We start from the raw sequence: 27,317 nt of genomic DNA on the forward strand, positions 1-27,317 counted from the left end.
TATATCCAGTCTGTGTCTCGTGGAAAATAGGGATTGATGGCCGACTGCTGAAAAGTTTGTGTGACGCAGTCTAAGAATCAAGAACCGTAGCCAAAATATTTCCTGTTTCAATTTTTTAATTTTATTTTTATTTATTTATTTTTTTATTGTTGTTTCTGTTATATCTTTTTGGTTTAATACTTGGGTTTTTTGATCTGCCCAGCAGTAAATTGTCAGATTCATCTGCTGGAAAAACACTTGTCTTCTACTTTACTGTTTTTAGTGTTTAAAACCAATATTTAATTTTCTTACTGACACTTAATTCTTCTCCTGTAAAAAACAAAAACAAAAACAAAAACAAAAAAAAAAATACAATCTTGGAACTTTTGAATCTGGTAGTTGTTTTTGCAGTACACCCTGTAACTAACCTTTCTTTAGCTGGTTATATGAAAAATGTTATGCGCGTCAACCAAGATGGTAAAAATAGGACTTGCAGAACTTATGCTGTTTTTTGTTTTGTTTATTTATTTTTTTAATAACGTTGGCTGGATCACAAATCATGTCCAACAAACAACATAGCCACTCCAAGCACAACTGTGCTTATGTCTTTTTGACATCTGTTCAATTGTTACTGGTTTTAAATTCTAGTTGTTTTTTTTTTGTCAAACTGTTTTTTGTTCATTGAATTTCCAATTTTTTGTTCTGGTTATGCTGTCGGTGTTCCTGTTTTCAAAATTGCAAAAAACGAAAATGCAATTATTATTACTAAAACTACCGGGCACTAAGTCACGACTGTTGGTCATACTAATACTGCAATTTAGTAAATTGCGCTTTGAATGCAATGCTCAAATTCTTCATTATGAAAATGGTAACTTGACCCATTCCAGTGCTTCCTCTGATTCTTTGGATTTCCTGGGTTCTAGGGATGTCATGTGTTCACAGGATTCATAGGAGACACAGCAATTGGAAGGGTGTTTATAAGCGCTGTGTCTCCTATCACTACCATGATTCCTAGCAACTGGGATGTCCAAAGAAAAATGGTGCGAGTTCATCATTAAATTGAGACACACTGCATTCAATGTAAGATAGTTACGTTGATTTATTCGCTTTCTGTCCGTGTTAATACCTCACGTTATGAATGAGGTATTCTTTAGATCACATAACAAACAGTGCATTTAGTTAATGATAGTCATTTTGTTAATGATGTCGCAAGACATTTTAAGTAATGTAGGCGGTTCAGATAGATTCCCTTATTTTTTTTTATTTTTAAATTGCATCTCGTCCAGTCCTTTTCTTGTCTCCCGATATACAGGTTGTATAGTAGATTAGTGTGTTAACATGAACCTTGCATACATTTCTTGGCTTGCCATTTTCAGTCTTAGGAGTCTAAAAACTGGCTGCAATATTGAACTCTGCTAATATAGCAAAAGCTGTCAACCATGCTCATTCAATATCTTAATGCATTTTCATTAATTCCATTCACTTCATTCCATTTCACCTTGTGATCAAATACCTTTGGAGGGTGTTTTTAGTTTATTGTGGGTCAGCTCAATTTGTTGGTTTTTTTTTTTTTCATTTGTCTTTTTATGTGTTAAATTCATTTATGGGTATTTTATTTTTAATTCCCTCAGCCTCGGCGTGGTCGTAGCATGTCAGTTTGCGTCCTCCATCTTTCCTCCACCGTCGCCAGCTCTACCTTTCTGTCTTGTCCTCCCAAGCTGCCCTCCGCCCCACCTCCAGCCCTCTCCACTCCCCTCTCACCCCGCCTGTGGACCACCCCCCCTGAAGAGACCTTTGTGGACAAGCTTTCCAAAGCTCTGGAAGGCGTCCTGCCAATGCACTCGGCACCTCCACGGCAGCAGCAGAGGCGGCGTGCCAGCCTCCCAGCCCTCTTTGCCAGCCCTGTATGTTAGTGTGCCACAGTGCAGGTCACATGACCAGAGACTTGGAAGGAACCATTTCAAGGGGACAGCAAAGTTAAGCAGCATTTTTTGCTACAGGGTTTAGTTGGGTGCCGGCAGTACAAAGTTTGTGCTGTGAGTTGAAAATGTATTAGAAGGTTTTTTTGAGGCACCCGGCTGTCTGTGTGTGTAATTCACAGAGAACATTTCATCTCAGACTGCTCATACTGATTTCCAATAGAGCCAATGTTAAAGCCAGATTGCTTAGCTAAGTGTTAAGTACAACACACTGTACTACAGAAAGAGCTGTAGTCAAGAATCACATGATCAATGGCAGTATTGATAATAACTGCAGGCAATGGCAGAAAAAAACAAGTTTTTACTAGTTTGCTGTCCCCTTGAATAGCTCATTTGGAGGCCTGAGTCAGCATTAAATACAGCCTGTTCCTGGCACAATGCATTCCTCTTTCAAATCCAGTTGGGCTGCTGCTACTTTGCTGCATCAATGTAATAGCCGTGAAAAGGGTTGTGTTTTCTCTTGAATTCGCGTTATTGCATTTAACATTGTTTTTAAGCGCTTATAAAGTATTGGAACACACTTAAAGTTGTTATCCTCAGTTGTAAACAGAACTCAAACACTTCAGACCATCTTTTTAAATGTAACACTTTAAGACATGAGAATGGAGCATAAGAGGTACAAACAAAGGACTTGATTTGATCCTATTCAGAATATGTAAGCAATTTTATAGAACGGGAGCTGTGCTGTAAACAAGGAAGTATCATTACAGAAAAGAAAATGTAATAAAGTATCAGACTGTCAGAGAGACAAGTATAACTTCTGAATGAAATACTCTCCCCTGGTACCTGGAACATGATTAGGGTTAGAGTTTTTGTTTATTTCATCCCCATTCTGTGACACTGCATTAAGCAAGAGCATGGATAGTTCCACGGCACAGCTCTGAGATTTTTAATTTACAAAATATCCAAGTTTCTCTTATTCACATATGGAAATGTAAAGCCCACATACGAATGTTTATCAAACAGTTTAGAGATGATATTAAAATATTTTAGCTTGCTTTATACGTTGTTTAAAGCAACCAACAACGTGACGCTTACCCATTTAGGGGTTTATTTTATGCAGCCAAAAATGTAAACGGAGCTTTTAAAATTGAGAATCTGTATGCAGCAGCCTTCAATCCATCTTTATAGGGGCTAGTGCTGCAGCTGTATTTAATGAAACTGCAGTCATTTTTAATGTAGTTCTTCCTTCTTCCTTTTTTTTTTTGTCTGACACGTCCTGAACAATGTGTTTTCACTCTCGAGTAATGCTGCTGCTGTTGTTGATGATGATGATGATGATGATGGAAACTGGTGTGTGTTCTCTTTAAAGATGTTCATTCTTGTTCATGTTAATGCAGCCGCAGTCTGTGACGCATCCGTACGGGGGAGTCCCTGCCCTCCAGGACACCCAGATATTTTTCCCAACCATCCCGGAGAGGCCCATCTCCTTCTCTCCTCCACCAACCTCCACTCCCAAAATGCCCAACTGCCAGCGCCGCAAGAGCACCTCCATCTTGGAAGCCCACACCCGTCAGTTTCAGCCAGCCTACAGGAACTTTGGCCACACCCTTAACCCGTTCGGTGCCGACCCATTGGCTGGGCCTCCAGACTCCCCTTCTGTGTTTGTTGTGCCGGGGGCTGGACCACACAGATCCACCAACGAACCATTATACATGCAAAGCCAATTGCTGGACCATGTATACAGCAACAAAGACACCAGACCAGAAAGGGCTCACCAAGACGAGAATCTTTTGCGGTTGACTCACGCGGCTGTGCTGGCCAGTGGGATGCAGCAAGTTCAAGACCAAGAACAATACTTGGCGTATGCAGGCTTCCCTGTGACTGGCCACCCATTCACCCAACTTAGCCTTCAGCAGCAAGGGCACGCTGCTGCCGGCCTCATATACGACCCCTCTCAGATGGGACAGACCTATATCCCGACTCACGTGCAGACCTCCATGGCACAGCTGCCTCCGATGAGCGCATCTTTCGGACATTCCCAAACCGCTTCCGTGGACAGCAGCCCGAGGTATCAGCAGATGTCCTTCCCGCTCTCTGCACCACCAGTGATGGCTACAGCCGTTGACAGCACTAGTAGCGCTGGCTCTGTTTTTGAGTTCCACGTTCACGCCTTGCCGGGAGACAGCGGGGCAGGTTTCTCCTCGTCCCCACAGAGGATTTACCGAAGCCGCCGCGGCTCCATAGACCTGAACTTGGAGGACCCATCATCCTCCGCTTGCGCTCAAGGCCACGGGGTGTGCCGCTGGCTCCAGCCCGTCACAGAAGAACAGTACAACTACATCAGCCCTGAGCTACCACTGCCTCCCGGAAACCTGCTGCTCCACAAGGACCGCAGCCCGGAGCTTAGTGACTCCTCCTCTCAGTTCAACTCCTCCGACACTGGGGAGTTTCAGTCCCCTCCTCCCCACACCACCGCACCCTCCCCACCTGGCTGCCCCAGCAACATCTCGGCTGCCCAGCCCATCCCTCACGGCTATTTCAGTGTGAGCATCGGAAACACTCTCCCCCCACACCCTGCACAGCCAGCCTTCTTTGTTTTTTCCACGGCTGACACGCTGTGCTCCTCTGGAGGCCCTGTATCCCACCTCTGTGTCCTGGAAGGCTCCTGGGCTCATACCCCATCATGCCACCAAGCTGTCCAGCAAGACCCGAGTTACTCTGAGCCAGCCACTGCGCAGGGCCTTCCTTTGGTACTTACCTTCATGTTTTTAACCTTTTCCAGCTGTTTTAAGGGTTTTGATGCCTAGACTGATGGCAAAGTCCTTGCTGGACCTCTCATTTGAAAATGTGTCAGATGCAGTAAACCTGTCAAAAACAGCCTCCTTACTGTAGATAATTCCCTGCTCTTTACCTTAAAATAATATTATAATATATATAAACCCGGAGTTCCGTTTCAAGTACGAAATGTAACCATTACCATATGGGCATTTACCTCTTAAAGACCCGAAACCTGAATAAGATGTACCAAAGCTGCACGTTGAGCGTGTGATGTAGTCATGGCCTGCCCCCGAGGGCACAAAGCACTGTGGTCACAGACGTCAACACTATTTTTCCTTTCAAGAACTGACCTGACAGAGAGCTGGTTCATACAAGTACTTGTTACTTTTTCTGCTATATATTTCACATTTTATTGTATTTTTACACAAATGATATGTGATATTAAAAATAATTGCTGCATTAGTTCTACTAGTTGCACGTATTTGTGTACTACAGTCTGTTTGTTACACCCCCCTGCGGCCTTGTGCCCCGCATGAAGCCAGCGCCTCCTCAGGGATCAAGCAACATAAGTCGGTTGACTTGGTGCTCTCCACCCAGGCTGCAATAGTTATTTATTTCTCGTTTTGGCTTTGGTTAAAATTAACATATAATGTATGTAATTGTTAAATTACTGTATTTTGTTGAAGTGTTTTTCTCATTGTGTTTTTTCTATTTTTACAACATGGTGCTGCGGAACATGTGTAGTGAGAGCAGCTGCTGGGCTAACAGCAGCACTGCGCAGGACCAAGATACGCGCTTCAGTTGTGGTTGCTTGCAATCTCTCCTACAGTATCTTGATGCCGTTTTGGTGACCGCTTTAGCATCACCATTACAAAGGCTGTTAGTTCATTCTGATAAGCAGGCTTCCCTCAGTCTCGTGTGAGTACTGACTGAGTGGTTTTGACAGTGGCTTGTGCAGGTGGGCATCCCTGTACATTGCAACCCGCGGTAACTGCAAACCAGCGGACTCGTACTGTCACCGACCCGCTCCGTTCCCGACTAGGTACCAAACCAGGGCTGAGGTTACCGCACCGGTGCCGACCTGGTACCATACCTACCTTTGAGAAGTCACCGAACCGACCCGGTGTTATAGCCTTACCATCAGTACGGTATCGACTGGTGCAAAAGTCACCGTACCGTACCAAGCCGGTGCTAAAGTCACTGAACCGACCCGGTTTCTGCTCTATCCTTCATGCCCCCGGTCTGTTACCAAACCGGTCTTGTTTGGGTCTTGGCCCGCCTGGTTGCTATCTATAAGCAGATTGAGGCAGACCCTGTACATCTGTATACTGTACACTGCATTGTTTGCTTCTTGCATCTTGCCTGGGTTTTATCCCAGTGACACATGCAAGGCCAGTCTGTCTGTTGAGGACAAGCACGGCAGATGCTCTTCCTGCTTGGGGCCAGAGCACACCAAGAAGGCAATAGTGAACCACAGTTTCTGCAAGTTATGTGCACATTTCTCAATGCGCACGCTGGATAAACATCTCTCCCGCAGCTCTACAGAGGGGCATGGCAACTTCGTGGGCTTTATTCCAGAGTGCATCTGTTAAAGACATTTGCAATGCAGTGGTGTGGGCTACTCCCCATACCTTTACTAGGTTCTACAGACTTAATGTCATGGGTCATCAAAATCCTGGTTTTGGAACTGGAGTGTTAAGGGCGGCTTCTCAGTTGACCCTTACAACACAGGCATAGAGGTGAGTTTCTCCCTCAATTTTCTAACCCTAGCTACTTGTTACTGGGGTTCCGTATGGTACCGCACAAGGCAGCCTCTCGGCTTAGCCTTGTAGCATTCCCGTCATTCTGCATTATTGCCCTTGCGACGGCTTTGGTAACCATTAACCTTCAAGGTCACTCCATCCCTGATTGCAGCAGGCTTGAAGGAGAAATGACGTTGGTCTGTGACTGCAGTGCTTAGTGCCCTCGGGGGCAGGTCATGACTGCGTCACAGGCTCGACAAGCAGCTTTGATATATCTTATTCAGGTTTTGGGTCTTTGGGGTGAATACATATACGGTAATGTTTACATTTCTATTTCAGGGAACATGTTCATGCTTTCCCTGTCTGTGTAGGTATATCTGTATATTTAGATGTATGCAGACACAGTAAGTATACAAACGTGTCAGTAAATGTTTGTATATGACATTGTATGTGTATATGCATATGTATATACCATTTATTATATATATATATATATATATATATATATATATATATATATATATATATATATATATATATATATATATATATATGCATACAGTATATTTGATATATATGTGTGTGTGTGCTTTTTGTGTATATGATATATTTTATATACAAGTAATATTGTTCCAAAATTTGTCATAAAAGCTCTTTGAAATAACTGATGGTATGCCATATTTAGAGTCCAGAGAGAAACTAAGCCTGTGTGGATCTACATGCACAACATCCTGGGTACAGGGCAGGGTTCAGTGGCATCCATCCAACCATTGGAGACCCGTTGCCTCCCGGTTTTGTATTGTCTTCCCATGCTCATTTCAGTATTCCTACTCATTCATAAAGCTTTCACCCAAACTGACATTTGTCACACACACAGGAACATCAGGGTGTGTTTTTGGACAGGTTTAATTGTAGAAGAATCTTTATTCAGTAATTAATTCATTCACATATTTAGTTTAAGCCAGTTCAAATACAAAATCATTGACAGCTTTTGCCTTTTTCTTCCCGTAATGCTTGTTGTCAGCATCACCAAAACTAAGGTATGCTTCTGAGTCTGACATTGTCCACTGCTAAAGCAAGGCATCCATCTTTCTGAAAACAGTCACACTGTTGATGGGCTGGAAACGGTTAAAATATATACATAATGTCTTTCACTGCACTACATGCGAGTACAGCATATTCAGATTCACTGTTTCAGTACAATGTTTCATTGAATCGTTTGAATATTGTACAATAACATCTATTGAGATTTATGCAGCTTAAGATCTATTTTAACCCTTAGAATGCTGGTGTTGTGCAATGTGGCAACCACATAGTCACACTTCTTGGTATAGTGTTGCAGTCTTTTTTTTCTTGTTACTCTAGTGATCAGCGTTCTTTAGTTATTAAAGTAAATCCAGTTTTGACAGCTGCTTGTGCATGAACGTGCTGTATTTCATGCTTACTATATTTCAAGTGCCACCTAATTTCCATGAAATCTACCTGACTGCAGGACCAAGGTAAGAGAGGCGATCACCAAGGGGCAATCATATTTGTCTACAGTTTCTCAGCCTTGATACACTAAAGACAAGTATACTTGTCAGTATCGTTCTAAGGGTTAATCCTGGTATTGGTGGACATGCCTTTGCAATGACTTCCAGCCAATGACAGGGTTAAAATATACTTTATATATCTATTTCTGCACAGATATATACAGTACTTATATTTACTAAGGCCGATTTGTGTGTGGGGGGGAAACAAAATATAATATATCTATCCAATAGCTATGCAAATGACAATTTCACAAATACACATGCATGATACTCATTTTAATTAACACTTGTGTGTGTGTGTGTGTATATATATATATATATATATATACAGTACTGTGCAAAAGTTTTAGGCAGGTGTGAAAAAATGCTGTAAAGTAAGAATGCTTTCAAAAATAGACATGTTAATAGATTATATTTATCAATTAACTAAATGCAAAAATCTAAATCAAATCCATATTTGGTGTGACCACCCTTTGCCTTCAGAACAGCATCAATTCTTCTAGGTACACTTGCACAAAGTCAGGGATTTTGTAGGCATATAGTCAGGTGTATGATTAAACAATTATACCAAACAGGTGCTAATGATCATCAATTTAATATGTAGGTTGAAACACAATCATTAACTGAAACAGAAACAGCTGTGTAGGAGGAATAAAACTGGGTGAGGAACAGCCAAACTCAGCTAACAAGGTGAGGTTGCTGAAGACAGTTTACTGTCAAAAGTCATACACCATGGCAAGACTGAGCACAGCAACAAGACACAAGGTAGTTATACTGCATCAGCAAGGTCTCTCCCAGGCAGAAATTTCAAGGCAGACAGGGGTTTCCAGATGTGCTGTCCAAGCTCTTCTGAAGAAGCACAAAGAAACGGGCAACGTTGAGGACCGTAGATGCAGTGGTCGGCCAAGGAAACTTACTGCAGCAGATGAAAGACACATCATGCTTACTTCCCTTTGCAATCGGAAGATGTCCAGCAGTACCATCAGCTCAGAATTGGCAGAAAACAGTGGGACCCTGGTACACCCATCTACTGTCCGGAGAAGTCTGGTCAGAAGTGGCCTTCATGGAAGACTTGTGGCCAAAAAGCCATACCTCTGATGTGGAAACAAGGCCAAGCGACTCAACTATGCACAAAAACACAGGAACTGGGGTGCAGAAAAATGGCAGCAGGTGCTCTGGACTGATGAGTCAAAATTTGAAATATTTGGCTGTAGCAGAAGGCAGTTTGTTCGCCAAGGGCTGGAGAGCGGTACACGAATGAGTGTCTGCAGGCAACAGTGAAGCATGGTTGAGGTTCCTTGCAAGTTTGGGGCTGCATTTCTGCAAATGGAGTTGGGGATTTGGTCAGAATTAATGGTCTCCTCAATGCTGAGAAGTACAGGCAGATACTTATCCATCATGCAATACCATCAGGGAGGCATCTGATTGGCCCCAAATGTATTCTGCAGCATGACAACGACCCCAAACATACAGCGAAAGTCATTAAGAACTATCTTCAGCGTAAAGAACAAGGAATCCTGGAAGTGATGGTATGGCCCCCACAGAGCCCTGATCTCAACATCATCGAGTCTGTCTGGGATTACATGAAGAGAGAGAAGCAACTGAGGCTGCCTAAATCCACAGAAGAACTGTGGTTAGTTCTCCAAGATGTTTGGGCCAACCTACCTGCCGAGTTCCTTCAAAAACTGTCTGCAAGTGTACCTAGAAGAATTGATTCTGTTTTGAAGGCAAAGAGTGGTCACACCAAATATTGATTTGATGTAGATTTTTCTTCTGTTCACTCACTTTGCATTTTGTTAATTGATAAATATAAACTATTAATGTCTCTTTTTGAAAGCATTCTTACTTTACAGCATTTTTTCACACCTGCCTAAAACTTTTGCACAGTACTGTGTGTGTGTGTGTGTATATATATATATATATATATATATATATATATATATATATATATATATATATATATATATATATATATATATATATATATATATATATATGTATGTGTATATATATATATATATATATATATATATATATATATATATATATATATATATATAGAATTTCCTTTTTTTATATATATATAACTACTTAAGCATAAACAAGGAAAAACACATCTGAGTTGTATTCTTTTTCTAATTCTAAAACAGGCTCCCGGGCAACAGCCTCCAACCAGTCTCTCCTTACCGGCCACCTCTCAGCCTGGACCAGTCTCCACACAGCAGGTAACCTTTGCCCCATTACTGACTAAAATATCGGAACTGTATCCCTAAGGAGTAATAAAATAACCATTCTGTTTCCCATGAAGGACTGTAACTCCAGCACTGCCTCTCTGTCTCTGTCTCACACAATGTTATGTTTGTTTCTTATAGTATGGAGGTTACTACACCCCAACGCAACCCCCACAGGTAGAGAAACTCATTTTTATTTCAAAACGCTCCCCTTTCTACTCTGTGTGACCTGGTTCTGCTTGGTTTGTTGCTGTCTTTGCAAAGCCATAGCGTTTGTTTCCTTGTGGTGGGGTCTGGGATGTGGGGTGTTGTAGCCCTTTGCAGGTACGTCTGAGACCACCTTGGTGTTTAGTTCCCATTGACCGGATGAAAATACACATGGAGAGCTTTACTTATAGACCCTACATAAATCATTCTTGATGATTCTTGATGATGTCTCAGTATAGTTAGGTTTTATTGGAGATGACAGGGCTTCTGAATTGAGTTCTGAAGAAAATATTTTTTTAAGTTATCGTACCTCATCAAGATAACCTTCTATTAAGTTATTTCTAGTGTGGCAGCTGCTGCTCTTTTTGTTTTTGTGACTCTATTTTCACTCAAGTGAAGCTGATAAAAATCAATGGAATAGTATCCTCTTTCCATTTACTTCCTTTTTTACAGGGAGATAAGATCCCGCCTTCCCCAAGAAGAATGTCCTGTTGGCAGCAGAGAACATTAGTGGGGTCCTGTTATCTGTAACACAGGAAGTGTTGTGTGTGTTTATAATAGTGACGCTGGAATAATGTTTTTCATCCAAGTCAAAATGAAAACATGCAAATAGAAAACAATTAACAGCAAACAAATTTTGAATAACTGTGAGAAACATATTTTTTAATGTATCTTTTATTAATGGTATATAGCCTTTACACATACATTTAAGAGATTGGGTGGAAAATAAGTTTTAAGATTAATGAATGTCCAGTTTTAGGCTGTGAAGCAATTTATTGTGTTTGTTTTTTCAGGCTGTTCCCCAGCAGGCCTCCCTTGGTGGTCCTCCTGCACAGCAAATGGCGCAATATTCACTCCAGCAGCAGCCAACAACTTCCATTGCAGCTACTCAGCCCACTCTGCAGCTCAACCAGGCACAGGTAATGGCCACTCTTCATAATAATCGCAAAACATTTTTACACTTCAGTTTGGAATATGCAGACATTTTAAAGACAACACTGGTACTGGTAATCAGGATCACATGTGATCAAGTAGACAGAATTCACCACTAGTGCCGCCTTCAGTGTGATCACTAGCCAAACCACTTGTCTGTTCTGGAAGTTTAAAGATGACCCGTTATGTTTTCAATTAAAAGAGAATAGTCTTCCATCCTCTTGGCATTTTTTATTTCTTCTGGTTTATGATTTCCATTCTTTTATTGCATGCTGTCCCTTCGCATGGCTGTCAGCTTTGTGCTAGTGACCTGAGCACTCCCAGTCTTACCCCTTCTCCAAGCGCTGAGCAGCTGCACTTTCTCTACCAGGCTGCGCATCTCGCAGTGTTGCAGGTATTTGCAGACTAGTTGAAGAAGGGCACGAGCTGGTTTACTTGTCAATTTGTGTTGTTGAACACAGTCGTTGGTAGCTTTATTTATTTTTTCAACCATTTTAACAATGTGTTTGATCTTCTGCAAAGATCAACGCTTTTTTCCAGTGTACACCCCCCACCCCCCCTTGTGTGTTGTATCCGAAAGCTTTTGCTGTTTGAATCATGAGCTTGCTTGCTTGCTTGTGAAGTACAGTAGAGCCTCTGTTTTGTGTAGGTTTTTATTACTCTGAAGAGGTTTGCAGCCTCCATCCTGTTATTTTTGACAACTAGCTTTTTCAGGTTCATGGATGCAAATTAATCAACAAATACATTGGAAACAAAGAATCATAAAGTAGTACCCTATATATATATAAAAAAAAAAAAAAATAACGCATGTTATTCCGGAATAGTTTCTATACAAACATATGCACATCTCTTGCATTTAGGTCCAAGCTCAAAACAGCCATTGCGCCATTTTACAACATGTGTTAGTGTCTAATTTATAACCAGGGAATGTATAGTGGAGGAAAATACCAAGGTCCTAAATATTTCAGAAACACAGTATAGGGAAAGGTTAGGACCAAAACTATGATGAATATTCCTAATGAACTGAACCATGGAGACAACCAGTTGTCAAAACTACACATCTTTTCCTGTTTTGTTTGTATTTTTTTCCACTCTTTTTATCATCATCTTTTTTATTTGTTTCCATTTTATCCCCAAAGCCTCCTGTGTCCCAGCCTATGCATCCCCTCTATATCGAAACTCTACCTCCTCCAGTCCTGGCTCCGGGTCTCGCCGAGCCCAGCTCCTTGCCCATGACCTCCCACTCCCTGCCAGGGCAGATCCTCCCCAGCTACTCCTACCCCCCTCCACTTCTCTACACCGGCGAGCTGCAGACTTCAATGCCGCCTTTTTCCATCGCTCAGGTTGGCTTTCCTTCGCCTTCTCTTCCTGTCACCATGGCAGCCAGCCTTAGCCAGCAGCAGCAGCAGTCACCGGCAATGGTAGCTGCATCAAGCGTGCCCGCTGGAGCTCAGGTAGGGCTTCCAGCGCACGCGTCTCCCCAGCAGCTTGTCTACTCTGGGTCAGCAGTCAGCATGGGGAAGCTCCTGATCCAGCCACACCTTCATCCAAGCGAAATCCTACACCAGGTAGATATCTGGACCTGGTTTCATCAACACTTAATTAGGACATTAGGTCATGGCCATAAACATGTATTTGAGCATTGCACCTGGTTTGGTGACCCAAGAACAGTTTGCCTGACAGTCATCAGTGCAATTGTCTTTGTAAGAGTCTTGAATGGTAGGCAGAGAACTGCAGTTTGATGTGTCTAGGTGTTAAAAAACCTTCAGTTTGGTACCTAAAGGCTAATTAAATCGACATGTACCACATCGGAATAATCAAAAATGAATTGAAGTAAAAGCTGATTTATGTAATAGTTTAAGATAATTATTTTCGGTTTATCATTAGTTCACAATTGAAACTACTAGTACTTAATAAATCCCACTGGATTTTATTGGAGCATTTTAGAGCACTGGGGAATTATTCTGGATTGCATCAACCTATCCATGGTAACCAAAATATATGCTTGATGCAATCTAGGTGGATTCCCTGGTACAGTAAAATGCTTTAAAAGAATACAGCTGTGGGGCTTACCAAGTACCAGTGGCTTCAATAGAGAAATCAAGATAAACAAAATATTTCCAACCATGATATTAACCACATTCTACTTAAGTAAATATTTTTGTTACATTTATTTGTAAATTTTCTTGGGCTGTTCATCCACACTGCCAAATACACACAGACCACTGTAATAACAGAGCCTTTGTTTGGTTTAAAAGAGTGTGGGGCTCCCAAGTGGCGCATCCAGTGAAGGCACTCCGTGTGGAGTGCAGGATCCGCCCTATAGCCTGGACATTGTCGGTTTGAGTCCAGACTATTCCTTTGCTGACCAAGGACGGGAGCTCCCAGGGGGCGGCATTCAATTGGCCGAGCGCCGCCCGGGGGGAGGGAGGGTTAGGTCGGCCAGGGTGTTCTCGGCTCACCGCGCACCAGCGACCCCTGTAGTCTGGCCAGGCGCCTGCGGGTTTGCCTGTAAGCTGCCCAGGGCTGTGTTGTCCTCCGACGCTGTAGCTCTGGGTGACTGCATGGTGAGTCTGCAGTGTGTAAAGATGCGGACAGCTGACGGCACACGCTTCGGAGGACAGCGTGTGTTTGTCTTCGCCCCTCCTGAGGCGGCGCAGGGGTGGTAGCGGTGGGCTAAAAACATAATTGGAAACTACTAAATTGGGGAGAAAAACAATAAAATAATTGGTGACCAGCAAATTTATTTAAAAAAAAAAGAGGGGTGTCCTCAGTTAATGAATGAGTCTGGGATTTTATGGAAGTCTTGCAAAGTTGTTTGGTTTTTCACATAGAACAATCCCAGTCATTTTTCATATTTGTTTTTTTTAATAAGCCTACTAGCAGTTTAGTCGGCCAGCTTTAGTCAGGCCAGCACAATAGCATCTGCAAAGCCTGCATACTTGAGATGTATTTTCTATCTAAGCTTTCACTATAATAGCTTCCTATTCTCTCTTATTCTCCTGCTGCATTCTAATATGCATGTTCTCCCTCTGATCGTAAAACAATGTCTTTGGATGTTTTTGTTGCTAAATTACTTTGAATATCCAATTTACATAAAAAACAATGTTGAAATGTAAGTACATTTTGTTTCCAGATTGAGTTTTAAACCCTATTAAGGTGACTTGCAAAGTCAATTGCTTGTGTGTGTGCAAGAGAGATAGGATGAATGTTTTTAGAAAACAAATGCAGGACACAATTATCCTTGAATAACTTTCGCCAAAGTCTGTGACTTATCTATGTTGTGAAGGTTTCTCCCAGCTCAATTCAGTTCTCACAGAACTATAGGCACTGAAGCAGCCATGCATGACAACAAACACGATTGTGTTATCCCATCACATAACTGAAGCAGCCATGCATGATTTGTGATACGCTTGTTCATGCATGATTTGTGTTACCCCAACACATAAGTGAAGCAGCCATGCCTGACCACAAACATGATTGTGTTATCCCAACACATAATTGTTGTTTTATAAAATAAAGAACATTAATTTTGTTTTGTTACACTTCATGCTTTACCTTCACTTGACACAGTTATTATTTATTTTTTCAGTCAGACCTCCTGTCGTCTTAATTAAAATTCAAAGTGGAGGCAAGGATTTCAATAAGCAAGACAGTCTCATTAATACATCCTGCCAAGATTAAGGGATTGTACAATTTTATTCCCCAAATTAGATTTATTTCTTTATCTTGCTTTCTGCGATATGAAAAATGATTCAAATAGTTACTGACAAACGGTTTTAAATTCAGTGAAAATGATTCAGAGACTGGTACTGACGTTTTTTGTAAGCATTGGTATGACAGGAGCTAAAGAGAAATTTGCTTGGAGGTAATAAGGGGTTTTTATTCACTGTGCTAAAGTAATGTAGACACATTCTGGAAAATAGAAAACTGAAAAGGGGAATGATTTCTGCGCAATAAGCTACGTGCGTGTCTTGTACTTCATTCCTTAATATACCTCAGTCCACTCGTGTTCCTTATTTATCATTCACTGTATGATATGAGGGAATGTCTGTGTATGGATATATTCTTATTTCAGTGATCTGAGTAAACCTTTACTTCTACATTTCATGCAAGACTATGACTGTCCATGACTATGAGTTACTTTTACCTTAAACAGTATTTTGCACTAATCACCATATAAAGGGTTCCCCAGAGACTCGCCTAGTAAAGGCACTAGCATGTTTAGTGCTGGGTGAGTCAGCCGATTTGAACGCTGGTTGTGCCAAGTTGACGATTTTGACTGTGGACCCACAGAGGGTGGGCTGCACTGGGGGAAAATCAACTAACTTTAGTAGCTTGACTGTTTAGGTTATCAGATTATGCAAGATTGGTGAAAATTCTACACTGTTTACTCTTACTCTTTTTTTGTACTGGTGGAGAAATTCCAATAACACTCTATTTGGACCAGTTGCTACCATTTCCAGACACTCATACCTTTAGCAGTGAATCACCTTTATCTTTTCTTTAAAACGTAATGTGGCTTTGCTCTCCTCCATTGACATTGCAGGCGCCCCAGAGTGTTTCTCAGTCCAGCGAGCAGACGCAGGGGCTGCAGGCTCAGGGGAACTCCTCTGTGGACAGGTAAGGACCTCACTCTGTATCCGACATGTGTACAAAGGGAACTGGCTTCAATAGTTATAAAATGTCATGAAAAATATAACCGTAAAATCCTACAGCATAATACTGAAGCATTGTCTTAGTTTAGTCTGTTCAAACTTTAACCTTTTTCGTTTGTTTCTTTGCTACTGTTTAATCAACTTCAAAAAGTTTTTGTGAACGTTTTGGAATATATTTTAATTATCTAAACCGTGGCAAGTCCGATCTAAATCTGTTTTCACTGTATTTTCAATGTATATAGTAGTGTGTCAGTAAGTCGCAACTTGAGGAAACACATACAGGTTTTCCCCCCCCAGTGCTTTTACATTGAGTTATTCAGAGCAGCACTGTTTTTAAAAGCCTGCTGGTAATCAATATCGCAGATGTAACCAAAAGGTTGGAGAGTTATGTTTTATGGTGAAAATGTATCTTAAAAAAATGACTTTCCAGTATTAATTCCTGTACAACATTCAAGCAAGCAAACAATGTAGCACTTTCACTTCAGACAAGTTTGTTTGCTGTGGCATTAAGTGCTGGTGTCCCTGCCTGGTTTGCAGTGTGCATTCGGACGTGGCGTCTGGAATGAGCGATGGGAATGAAGGAGCCACAGCCTCCAGCGAGAGAGACGAGGGCAGATCCACCAAGCGGCACAACCGAAAGTCAGTCCGGAGCCGCTCTCGCCACGAGAAGACGTCTCGGGCGAAGCTGCGCATTCTCAGCGTGAGTTTAACAAGCACAGAACAAGCGTATCACAAAAAAACAAGACTTTTTACTGAGGTGGCATTTTCCCAGCATGCATTAGAAACACTTTGGTTAACTTCTTTCAAAGTTTAACTTAATAATCCTCGTGCATGCTTGTATCCAGTCAGTGTTATTCCTGCGGTTGCAGTGATTTTTCTTTTGAGACGTAGTTTCCACCTGTTCTTCAACCAGGTTTCAAACATACCCGACCGAGTGGCTGAGTGCCAGCTGGAGACTCACAACCGGAAAATGGTTACTTTCAAATTTGATCTCGATGGGGACAATCCAGAGGAAATTGCGGAAATAATGGTAAATACCTTTGGCTCATATCTGACTTGTAAAAGGACTTTTAAAAAGCTCTACAGTAGTTCCTCTACATACTTCTATAAATGAGATTTTCTGTTGTCATGCAAGTATTGCTCTGTATCAGACAATTCATCAGGACTGAAGATCATAGTTGAAATGTTTGTCAAACACTTTCACTAGTTTCTTTTAATTCGTTCTACATAGTGTCTTAGGATTGAGTGTTTGATAGTTATATACGATCAACTTTATAAAACAGGTAATACAAGTGTATGGTAGTATTCTAGGGACATCAAGCAAAAACTCTCCTTGCACAGACTTGTATGCTATGAAATGATGACAGAATGAGGAAAAATGCATCATAAAATAGTATGATAGTAACCAGCAGAGAATCTTAAAAAAAAAAAAAAAAAAAAATCTTAATGGGGAGCTCGCAGATTTAGCATATCCTGTATGTATAGGTCCGCCATTCTCCAGGTAGTCAAACATGTTTAAATGAATTTCTTAATCAACTATAAAACAAATATTGCCAGGACCCCCATGCAAATGAGTATCTCAAGGGTTATAGCATGGTTAAATAAATACATCTGAAATAGAAGCGCTTGCTTGAATTGCTCCCACAAGAGCCCACCTGATGTGGCGGTGTGTTTCCCGCAGGTTCAGAGCGAGTTCATCCTGGAGCCAGAGAGAGACTCGTTCATTGAGCAGGTGCGCGACATCATTGAAAAGGCGGACGAGATGCTGAGTGAGGATGCGAGCGGAGAGCCGGAGGGCGAACCCGGGGGAAACAGAGACAAGGGCAAGACCCAGGTGAGCTGCTCTTCATCACTGCAAAGAGTACTTGTGTTATCTTGTCTATACTTCCCATAATGCTTTACTTCCATAATGAAACAGTTTTGCTTTTTGTTTTTAAAGATGGAGTGTGAATTCAGAGGTCCGGAACCTGCATTATTTGTTCCTCGGCAGACAGGTAGAATTTTATTTTATTTTTATTTATTTATTGTGTTTTCAGGAAGGAAACCATTTCAGCTTGTTTTCTTTATTACTTCTTTTTTATTATTATTTTATTATTTATTTCTTAGCAGATGCCCTTATCCAAGGCGACTTACAATTGTTACAAGATATCACATTATTTTTACATACAATTACCATTTATACAGTTGGATTTTTACTGGAGCAATCTAGGTAAAGTACCTTGCTCAAGGGTGCAGCAGCAGTGTCCCCCACCGGGGATTGAACCCACAACCCTCCAGTCAAGAGTCGAGAGCCCTAACCACTACTCCACACTGCTGCCTTTTTTAGCACAGGAAATACACAATGTTTTGATTTAAAATGCCGTTTTATTTTGACTCTAACATTGTAAGAAGCAGACCTACACTGTGTCCTAGGATACAGCAGGTACGTTTAGACGTCGGAGGATCAAATGACGTTCAAACGTGGTTCTCTGTCACTTCACAAACACATCATCACCTGATTATGTTGGCCAATCAAAGTGTGATTATTGTGGTAGTTGCTGGGCATGTTAAATGCTAACTGGAATACTGCTCCATTGAGGTACAGTTCATGCTGACAATAAAATAACATAGCAAAAAATAAGCGCAACACTGCCTAACGCCGACAGTCTTAATCAAAAATATTTGACAGAAAATGATGATGCTTTAGTTGGTAAACTTATGGAACGCATTGATGGAAAAAGTCCAGTGTGATTTGACGCGTCTCCCGATGGCTTGCACCACCCAGTTCTGTCAATTTTCTTTTCTTTTTATGATTTCAAGGCGAATAAACCTGGCTTGTTTTGTGCTGTTCGCAAAGTACCAGGTAACTTGGGAAAATGTGGCTTCAACTTACACAGATTCTGCTTCATCATACATGCCAGGGATATTAAACTTAATCAGAAACCAGAATTGCTATGCATCATATGCCACATGTGTGTATACTGAGATTTTTTCCCCCTGATTTTTAATTTATTTAGTTCTTTTAAGTGATGTTTCAATTTAAAAACAATTTTTTACTGATTTTATCCCTATTTTAATATGTAAAATAAACTGATAAAAAATGAAAATGCAGAACACATAACAACATTTAATTAATAGTTTAAAAAAATTCCAAGTAGTTTTTAAAGAGTGCACAAACAGCAGTGTTACGAAACAGTACATACACACATTTTTAAAGTAGCAACTAGTCAACCTATAAAAATATTTTTACCTCAACTATTCGACTCTCAAATTAGCAATTGTTCTACCCTGAAAATGTACCTGATTCTTGTAGTAAATAAAACTACATTGAGTGATTGATTGATTGTGTCAAATTTGCAAAGAATAAACATTGCTTGTGCAATGTTCAGCTGATAGTGACAGTGCTCCCCATTTAGAAATAAACAATTGAATTAACAGTAAAGGGATTGAGTAACATACTGGATGCTTTTAGTGGCTTACATCTCTTGGGTTTGGTTCATATGTTTAGTTGCTGTGAACTGTGTGTGTGTTTAAACTGACCCCTCCCCCCCAGTAACATACTCGTTTCATTTCCTCCTCTAGGTGCCCATGTAGGCTCTGTTGCTCAGGTGGTCCATTCAGCCGGTCGCCGGTTCATAGTGAGCCCTGTTCCAGAGGCCCGGCTCAAAGACCAGTTCTTTGGTCCCACGGCCACCCCTATTCTTCCTCCAGATCCTTCCTTATCCAAGGAGATGCCAGCATCGGGTAAGGAAACCAGAGGCAGCTCTTCAGGCAGCATTGATGTTGTTGTTGTCAGGGGAATAGTACAGGCCAGGAGATAAGGATAGAAATATAGAGAAAGGTGGGTCCAGCAAGGTGGTCACTATGCCCCATGATTTGAGTAAAAAGGGAAAGCCTGTTCAATGCCTGGCAGTTGGCATTCTCCAAGAAAGCTTACCATCGGGTAAGATGGGATAAAAGCAACAGAACCATCATAAAATGTTAAATGTAAATCTACATAAATATATTAAATGGCATTTGCGGGGACTCCCGAGTGGTGCATCCGGTAGAGGATGCGCACTCTAGCCTGGAGGTCGCTGGTTCGGTTCCAGGCTATTCCACTGCGGACAGTGGATGGGAGCTCGTGGGGGGGGGGGGCACACAATTGGACAAGCGCCACCCAGGTGCACAATTGGGCAAGGGCGGGGGGGCACAGTTGGACAAGCGCCACGCAGGTGGGGAGGGTCTAGGTCGGCCAGGGTGTCCACGGCTCACCGCACACCAGTGACCCCTACAGGCCTGCCTGTAAGCTACCTGGAGCTGCGTGGTCCTCCGACGCTCTAGCTCCGAGGTGGTTGCGTGGCGGGACCGCAGAGTGAAAAGAAGCTGACGGCACATGTTTCGGAGGACGTGTGTGTCCGTCTTCATCTCTCCCGAGTCAGCGCGGGGGTGGCAGCGGTGAGCCAGGTTTAAATAAAAATAATTGGATATTTCAAATTGGGGAAAAAATAAGAAAAATAATTGCCTATTTTCCAAATTAAAAAAAAAAAAAAATAATAATAATAATAATAAAAATGGCATTTGAAGCTGCTTAAGAAAATTTCAGAAGCTGCAGATATGTCACGCTTACACATTTTTACATATTGAAGCTGATTGTTACATGTAGACCCTGAAGAAGGAACTATCCAATACATTTGTCGTCTTGATGAAGTTTTTTAAGTTTTTACCTCGCATATAAACTGCCTGGCCACTTTGTTAGGACCTGTATCTAGAATCATTTTGGGCCACCGTTTACCCTGATCACAATCTTTACATGACATCACATAACCTCTACAAGGTGCTGGAAAGTGTCTTAAAGAATGTTAGTCCATTCACTCATTTGGATTTCACGTAATTGATCCACAGTGCTTGGCTTGTCATGAAAATAATAATTGTTGTTATTAGTAGTAGTAGTAGTATTAGTATTAGTATTAGTAGTAGTATTATTTAGTATCTTGTGTCATAAAAAAAATCAATTGTAGCAACAGGCCAGTGAAAACAAAAAACAAAAAAATAGTGTGTGTTTTTTTGTTGACATTTTTATTTATTTTCTTTCTTTCTTCCTGCAGTTCCAGTGGTTCTCAACAGTCAGAGCTTAAGCCACTCTGCCTCCTCAGTCAGCCTTCAGCAAGCCTTCGCTGAGCTCCGCAATGCAGCCTACCAGGAGGGACCCAGCACCGCGCCGCCCATGGTCAACCTCACCATGCTGCCCTTCCCTACCTTAACAGGACTGACCCCAGTCTCCACCCCATCCAGCACCCACATAGCATCCCCTCCCTCAACCCAGGCACAGAGCACAGTCACTGAGGCCGGCTCGAGCTCTCAGCCAGCCCCAACATTGCAGCCCAGCCTTCCAACTGTGCCCCCTCCTGCTGTTCAACAAATCACTGGCCAGGGAGTGAGCACACAGGCAGCCATAACCACTCCTCTGTCTCAGTCTGGACAGCAGCTGATCTACTCCAGCACTAGCACTTTATCCCCACCTCTCACCACACCCCCTCAGCAGCCGATTACTGGAGTTCCACCTAGTGTCAGCGCGCCGGCTTCCATAGCTCCTCCAGTTGTGACACCGCAGCCAGCCCAAGCGGCCCCTCTCCCGTCTCACGCCAGCCTCCCCACTTCAGCATCCTTCCCAATGATGTCCCAGTCGACCCAGCAAGTCTTTGCCAACGCGAATCCTCCGCTGGTGCAAATCTCCTCCTCCCTGCCTGGCCCTCCAATAACCAGCCCTGGTCCCCCATTGCAAGAATCTCCCCATCCTGACAGCTTGCAGCCCAAGCTTCCAACCTCCACCTCTCTACCCATTGCTGTGTCAGCATGCCAAGCTCCTGTCTCACAGCCTGCTGTAACCAGTGTGTCTTCAGTCCCCAATTTGATGCCGGCAGCCACTACCACCGTCCCAGTGGTCCAGCCGACACTGGTGCACACTGAGCCGCAGCTGGTCTCTGTCCCCAACCAACCACATACACACTCCCTGGAGTGCGAAGGGGAGCCTGGTATCGACGACATCAAGACCCTGGATAAGATGCTGCACTCTCTCTTCAGGGAGAACAGCTCAGCCACGGCAAGTGACCCGGCCGGAGCTCAGATCCCATCCGGGACAGCAGCTGCTGCAGGCTTGTCCAGTATTTTGGCAGCGCCCCCCACCAGCTTGCCCCTTGGAAGTGCAGGGTTACCCACCAGCACCCCTGTAGTCACCCCCGGTCAGGCTGCCACCCCTGCAAGCTACGTCCAAGCTGGACCCCCAGTGGGCAAGGCAGGGACCCCTCCAGCTAAGCCTCCTTTGGGACGGTTACCGGTAGGTTCCTTATTAGTTATACCTTGCACATAGAAGCATCCAGTTTGTAAGAAATCTTGGCAGCAACAGTGTTGAGAGTGTCACTATTGTCATGATGACTTCTAATTTTGCAAGCACATATTATGTATATTAGAGCCACAAGTGAAGTTTTAAAACGGTGCTACGGACTCGTTTGATAAAAAAAGGCTAAGCGAAATAAGAGGGAAAACAGACAATTTCTTATGGATTCAAGGTGTTCATTAAGTGAGATCACATTTAAATGACTTATTTTACAAAATTTAAAATACACCTTTCAATTCCTTGTGTTTTCAAAGATTGTTAAATGTTTTTGGCTGCCACATTGGTCCAGCACTTTGTTCTTCAGGTCCCCCAGCAAACTTCCACATTCTAGAATTTACACAAGAGAAGGGGGTAAATGAGTTATCCACTGCCAGAGTAGTTTTAAGCAATCGATGGTAGGTTAAGAGGAGCTGTGTATTTGTGTTTTGAAAGAGTTATTTTATCTAAATACATGCAAGACTGAACCTAGAGCATTGGTGAGGTTAGACAGAAGAGATTATGAAATAGGAATGTATAATAATGTGTGGTGGTGTTTTGTTATTTTAGATGAACAAGGTGTTAATTATTGTAAAACCTTTACTTTTCACATCCTGTTTCTCAAGTGAAGAATTGTTGCAAAGAATTCTGTTCTAACCCTCCTTAATTTAATCTCCAACGGCTGAAAGAAAAGTCCTAAAGATTGAAAACATACTGAATGCTGCATGCTAGGTGCTTCTCTTTTCAAGTCTGAAGCTCTTCAAATGTCTTTAATTGCATGTTGAGCAGACAACAACAACAAAACAAACCTCTCATTTCTAAAAGTGTGTCACGAAAGTAAGAAAAACTAGGCACAATTTCCATGTAGCGTTTACCGTTCACATTTTTTTTGTATCCATTAATCCTTTATAAATTGAATTTATAAAATCTATAGCATTTTGATAAATCTAAGACATTTTTAACGCAACACATTTAAAAGGGTCTTGATAAAATAAGTCCAGCTAAAATGGCAGATTGCTCATGTATTCTAGGAAAAATAACCCCAGTTTAACTAAAGCTATTTAATTGGATGTCTTTTTGGAAAATGACTTTGTGCTGAAAGAGTTAAGATTTAAAATGAGACGCTGTGAGAGGACTGTGGAATTAGTTCTGTATTACTTGGTCATCATTTTCCTTTCCCCTTCATTGTCGTAGGTATTGCCTGTAGGCACAGAATTGCAGGCTGGCACTCCACCCACTGAACAGCAACAACCCCCTTTTCCAGGACCTACACTAACCCAGGTGCTTCTTTACTACCCACAGTCCTGTTCTCTTCTCTCTGGCATACTCTCCTCCTCTGTGACAAGCATGTTAAACACTATCCAGAAGTCTACGCATGCAGGAGTTCCCTTTCAGTACTTTCAAGCATGGTCTCTGCTTCGACCTTTGAAACCTGGAGTTCTGTTTAGGAAGGAGATTCATGTACCTGTACAAAAGCAGCGATGGAAAGAAGATCCATTGCATAGCAGTTTGCTCCATTCCGGGTTGTAGTACGAGTTTAATAAAACACACCTGGGCTTGTACACATATATTAAAACATGGAATGGGTGAAACTGCTATGCAATAGTCTTATTTAATCCCTAAAAAACAATTAGGTGAGAAAGATGCAGGTAAAAAATCTGCAATTGTCAAGTAGCGTTTTAAATAATCTACTTTCATTTTTACCGGTTCAGTGGAAATGCAAATGGATGATTTTATTTATTTTATTTTTTACCTGAGGAGAGAGTTTTATTACAAAAGGCATTGAAAGTGTTTTTGTTAGTGGGTTCTTGTAAGAAATGAGTTGTGGTGGATGGTCACCGCTACGTTTCTTTAGCAAAATTTACATTTTTGCTTGGAGCTAGAGAACTGCTTGTACAATTGTAATACATTGGTATTCAGTGCATCTGATCATGGAGATGGAGATACAGTGCATTGTGGGCCCTGGACATAAAATTAAATATATGTGTAAAATATATGAATGGGCTTGTGTATAACGTTGAAATGTAGTTTAATACATTGACATGAGTGTATTTATTGACTTTATGGGACTTTAGTGTCACACTTATATTTGTTTATTATTATTACGATGATGACGATGATGATGACGATGACGATGACGATGATGATGATGATGATGATGATGACGATGATGATGACGATGATGACGATGATGATGACGATGATGATGATGATGATGATGATGATGATGATGATGATGTTGTTGTTTAAAGCGCGTTCCTCTTGGCTTTATTTACCTCATGTTTTTCTTTAGTCTCAGCAGCCTCTGGAAGATCTCGACGCCCAGTTAAGAAGGGCGCTCAGTCCAGAGACGGTCCCAGTTAACACTGTGACTGCTCCGGTAAGAAACCAGAAGGAGAGACACAAATCTACTCTGTCTCCCTGTGCGCTGGCCACCCAAGGAAACTGGCTTCCTCATTTTGCACTTGCGTGTGTTTTACCTGTGAAGGTCTGAGAGGGGTGTCTGGCACTCAGAATCAAAAGCAAATTATAGCAGGGGTTTATTTTCAAACTATCTGCTCAAACCACGCCTATGTTGCCCCTTTCTGATTTATGACTATTTCTCAAGTCTGCTGTTCTACCAAGTGCAAGGTTTGGTGGTGTAGTTTTAGCCTCCTATCATTTTTGGCGCACACTATGAATACTACTATTGTCTGATACAATTAATTTAAACTGTAGGCTACATTGTAAGTTTACTGTATAATGCTTAGAAAGTCAGTGGGAAATGTGCTTTTGTTTTTAAGACTGCAGTGACTTCACCCCCAACAAGTGTTTCCGACCAGAGTTATCCTGCCGGACAGCCTGTTGCTGAAGGTAAGTAAAGATTCAGGGGTCAGTTTGATCAATCTAATGTATACACTGCCAGGATAAGCCACAGAGTATTTTACAGCACTGGAGAATCACCCTGGATAACCAGCTGCTGTACCTGAATGATTACTGTAAAATGTTCAAACAAAATCCAGGAGTGCTTTATCTCAACAGGATTATAAACTGATCAGACCACATCATTTTGGCTATTTCCAGATGAGCAAGATAGATACAGGTGCCCCTGGAGGGTTGCATCAAAATTTTACTTTACTTAAATGACCAAAATGTGGGTGTGAAGCAGTCTTACTGGGTGCTAAGGTCCTGAGATAAATAAAAGGCTTTCCTGGCAAATGCTGCTTGTTGGACAAGCCTCTCCAGGCAGGTTACTGCAGCAAAGCCTTGGCTGAACTGTGGAGTTGACTCCTATTTTTCTTGGCAGGACCTCAAGGGGAAGATAGCAGTAGTGTCGTGGCTGCTAGTGCAGGAGCTGAAGTTGTGAAACTTGGGCGCTTTCAGGTGAGTTCCTTCTGATTTTAATTATGCTTTTTCTTTTCATAGAATTGATGCTGGATTATTCAGTGGGGTTCCCACTGGGTATGCATGTCGGAGGATCCTGTACATACAGTGTTTACAGATTTGCATTAATTAGAATGAACTTGAACTGCTTATCCAATTGTGATTGAACTTGGTTTGGACAATAGCAATATGCTATTTGTTGTATCAGTATGGGTTATATGGAGGCATCAAATTCTCTTAAAAACCTTTAAATAACTTGTGAATGTGGCTCTATTTAATTTGTCTGTAGCATTCAGTAAACCCTCCCGCTCTCTTCCCCAGGTGTCAGTGGCACCGGATGTGGTCTTGCCTCAGTCAAAGGTGGACGTCAGAACCAGGCCTAGCTCTACAGACTCTACCTCCTCTACCACCTCCTCCAGTTCCTCCGCCTCCTCCACCTCGTTGCTGTCCAGCCCCGAGAACACGCTGGTTAAGCCGCTAGCCCGCCGCAGAGCTGCCACAGCTCCGGATGTGGTGGATGGTCTTACCCTGCACTCCTCTCCTCACCAGACAGCACAGCCCAGCCAGGAGGCCACCCCGCCCACTACCATCGGCAGGTTCCAGGTCACCACCCAAGCTGACACCAGGGTGGGGCGTTTCTGTGTGACCAAGGCGCAGGACGAACCGGCAGCAGCTGGGGCAGGGAGCACCTCTACCCCGGCCAGGGAAACCCAGCTTGCCCTGCCCAGCATAGAGAGCCCCTCGGAACCCTTCACACAGCTCAACGGGCCATCGCAGCTCCAGGAAGTGTGTGCCAGCCTGGGCAGCCCAGGTTCCCCCCAGCTGCAAGGATCCCTGCCCCTGCCCAGCCTCAGCAACTCCTTCAACTCCTCCTACTTGAGCAGCGACAACGACTCGGAGTTCGAGGACGAGGATCTCAAGAAGGAGCTGCATCGGCTCAGGGAGAAGTGAGTCTGAACTAGGGCTGGTAACATAAACTACTAGGGAAAACTGAATACATTCAATACACATTTTTTAAATCTCTTTCATGGTCTTCAGTGCCTTTTGTCATTTTAGTTTTTAGTGCTATTGAGGGATTTTAAGTTAAGGATGAAATATATAGGTGTGTTAATAGTTTAGTTGAAACGTTTCAAATTTTATCAGGAATGTTTATCCGTTGCCAAAAATATGCAGGTCAAATACAGGCGTTGGTGTTTTCACATCGGTAAGTATACAGTGTAAGACAGTTTATTTAATATTTAATAGTTCTTCAGTCTTTTCCATATGCAATTAAATGCTGTAGGTTCAGTCCTTATGCACAAATACATATTGCAGTATTTTAAAAAGTGAGGGAGGGCTTCTTATGAGGTTTATAACAAACACTCCCCTGATAAAGTAAGCATGTTTAATGCTAAACACCTAAGAAATTAAACGGAAACTAACACCTCATATCTAACCATTTTTTTAAGCGTTCAATCAGTGCATATGAAAATGGATTAAATCGGTTCATTACATGTCTTCCAACTCCCATTGTACTGATATTGCAGTGATTCTCAAACTGTGGGCCACATATCCAACTTCATCCCTGCAAAATGACCTGTGCAAAAAACATGAGCATGAATAAATGAAGCCATTGCTGCTGTTCAGTGAATCAGTTCTACA

General features: G+C 42.2%; 1 protein-coding gene across 8 annotated transcripts in view; it reads left to right on the forward strand.

Annotated features, from left to right (window-relative positions):
• Window positions 1-27,317, forward strand: part of LOC117415279 (serine/threonine-protein kinase WNK1-like) — a 137,219-nt gene that overhangs the window by 97,367 nt on the left and 12,535 nt on the right. For 4 of the 8 annotated variants that reach the window (XM_059026800.1, XM_059026805.1, XM_059026808.1 and 1 more), the window contains exons 10-26: window positions 10,104-10,178; window positions 10,326-10,361; window positions 11,186-11,311; window positions 11,620-11,718; window positions 12,464-12,892; window positions 15,874-15,947; window positions 16,520-16,682; window positions 16,896-17,012; window positions 17,664-17,816; window positions 17,922-17,976; window positions 19,544-19,705; window positions 21,049-22,277; window positions 23,508-23,594; window positions 24,607-24,693; window positions 25,097-25,166; window positions 25,600-25,676; window positions 25,998-26,623. In XM_059026800.1, the coding sequence (XP_058882783.1) occupies window positions 10,104-10,178; window positions 10,326-10,361; window positions 11,186-11,311; window positions 11,620-11,718; window positions 12,464-12,892; window positions 15,874-15,947; window positions 16,520-16,682; window positions 16,896-17,012; window positions 17,664-17,816; window positions 17,922-17,976; window positions 19,544-19,705; window positions 21,049-22,277; window positions 23,508-23,594; window positions 24,607-24,693; window positions 25,097-25,166; window positions 25,600-25,676; window positions 25,998-26,623 (3,665 nt within the window). The remainder of the gene's footprint in view (window positions 1-10,103; window positions 10,179-10,325; window positions 10,362-11,185; window positions 11,312-11,619; window positions 11,719-12,463; window positions 12,893-15,873; window positions 15,948-16,519; window positions 16,683-16,895; window positions 17,013-17,663; window positions 17,817-17,921; window positions 17,977-19,543; window positions 19,706-21,048; window positions 22,278-23,507; window positions 23,595-24,606; window positions 24,694-25,096; window positions 25,167-25,599; window positions 25,677-25,997; window positions 26,624-27,317) is intronic. The other 4 variants (XM_059026803.1, XM_059026804.1, XM_059026806.1 and 1 more) reach the window with 4 other exon arrangements.

Source organism: Acipenser ruthenus, chromosome 7 (genome assembly GCF_902713425.1).
Source record: "Acipenser ruthenus chromosome 7, fAciRut3.2 maternal haplotype, whole genome shotgun sequence".
Taxonomy (NCBI): Eukaryota; Metazoa; Chordata; class Actinopteri; order Acipenseriformes; family Acipenseridae; genus Acipenser; species Acipenser ruthenus.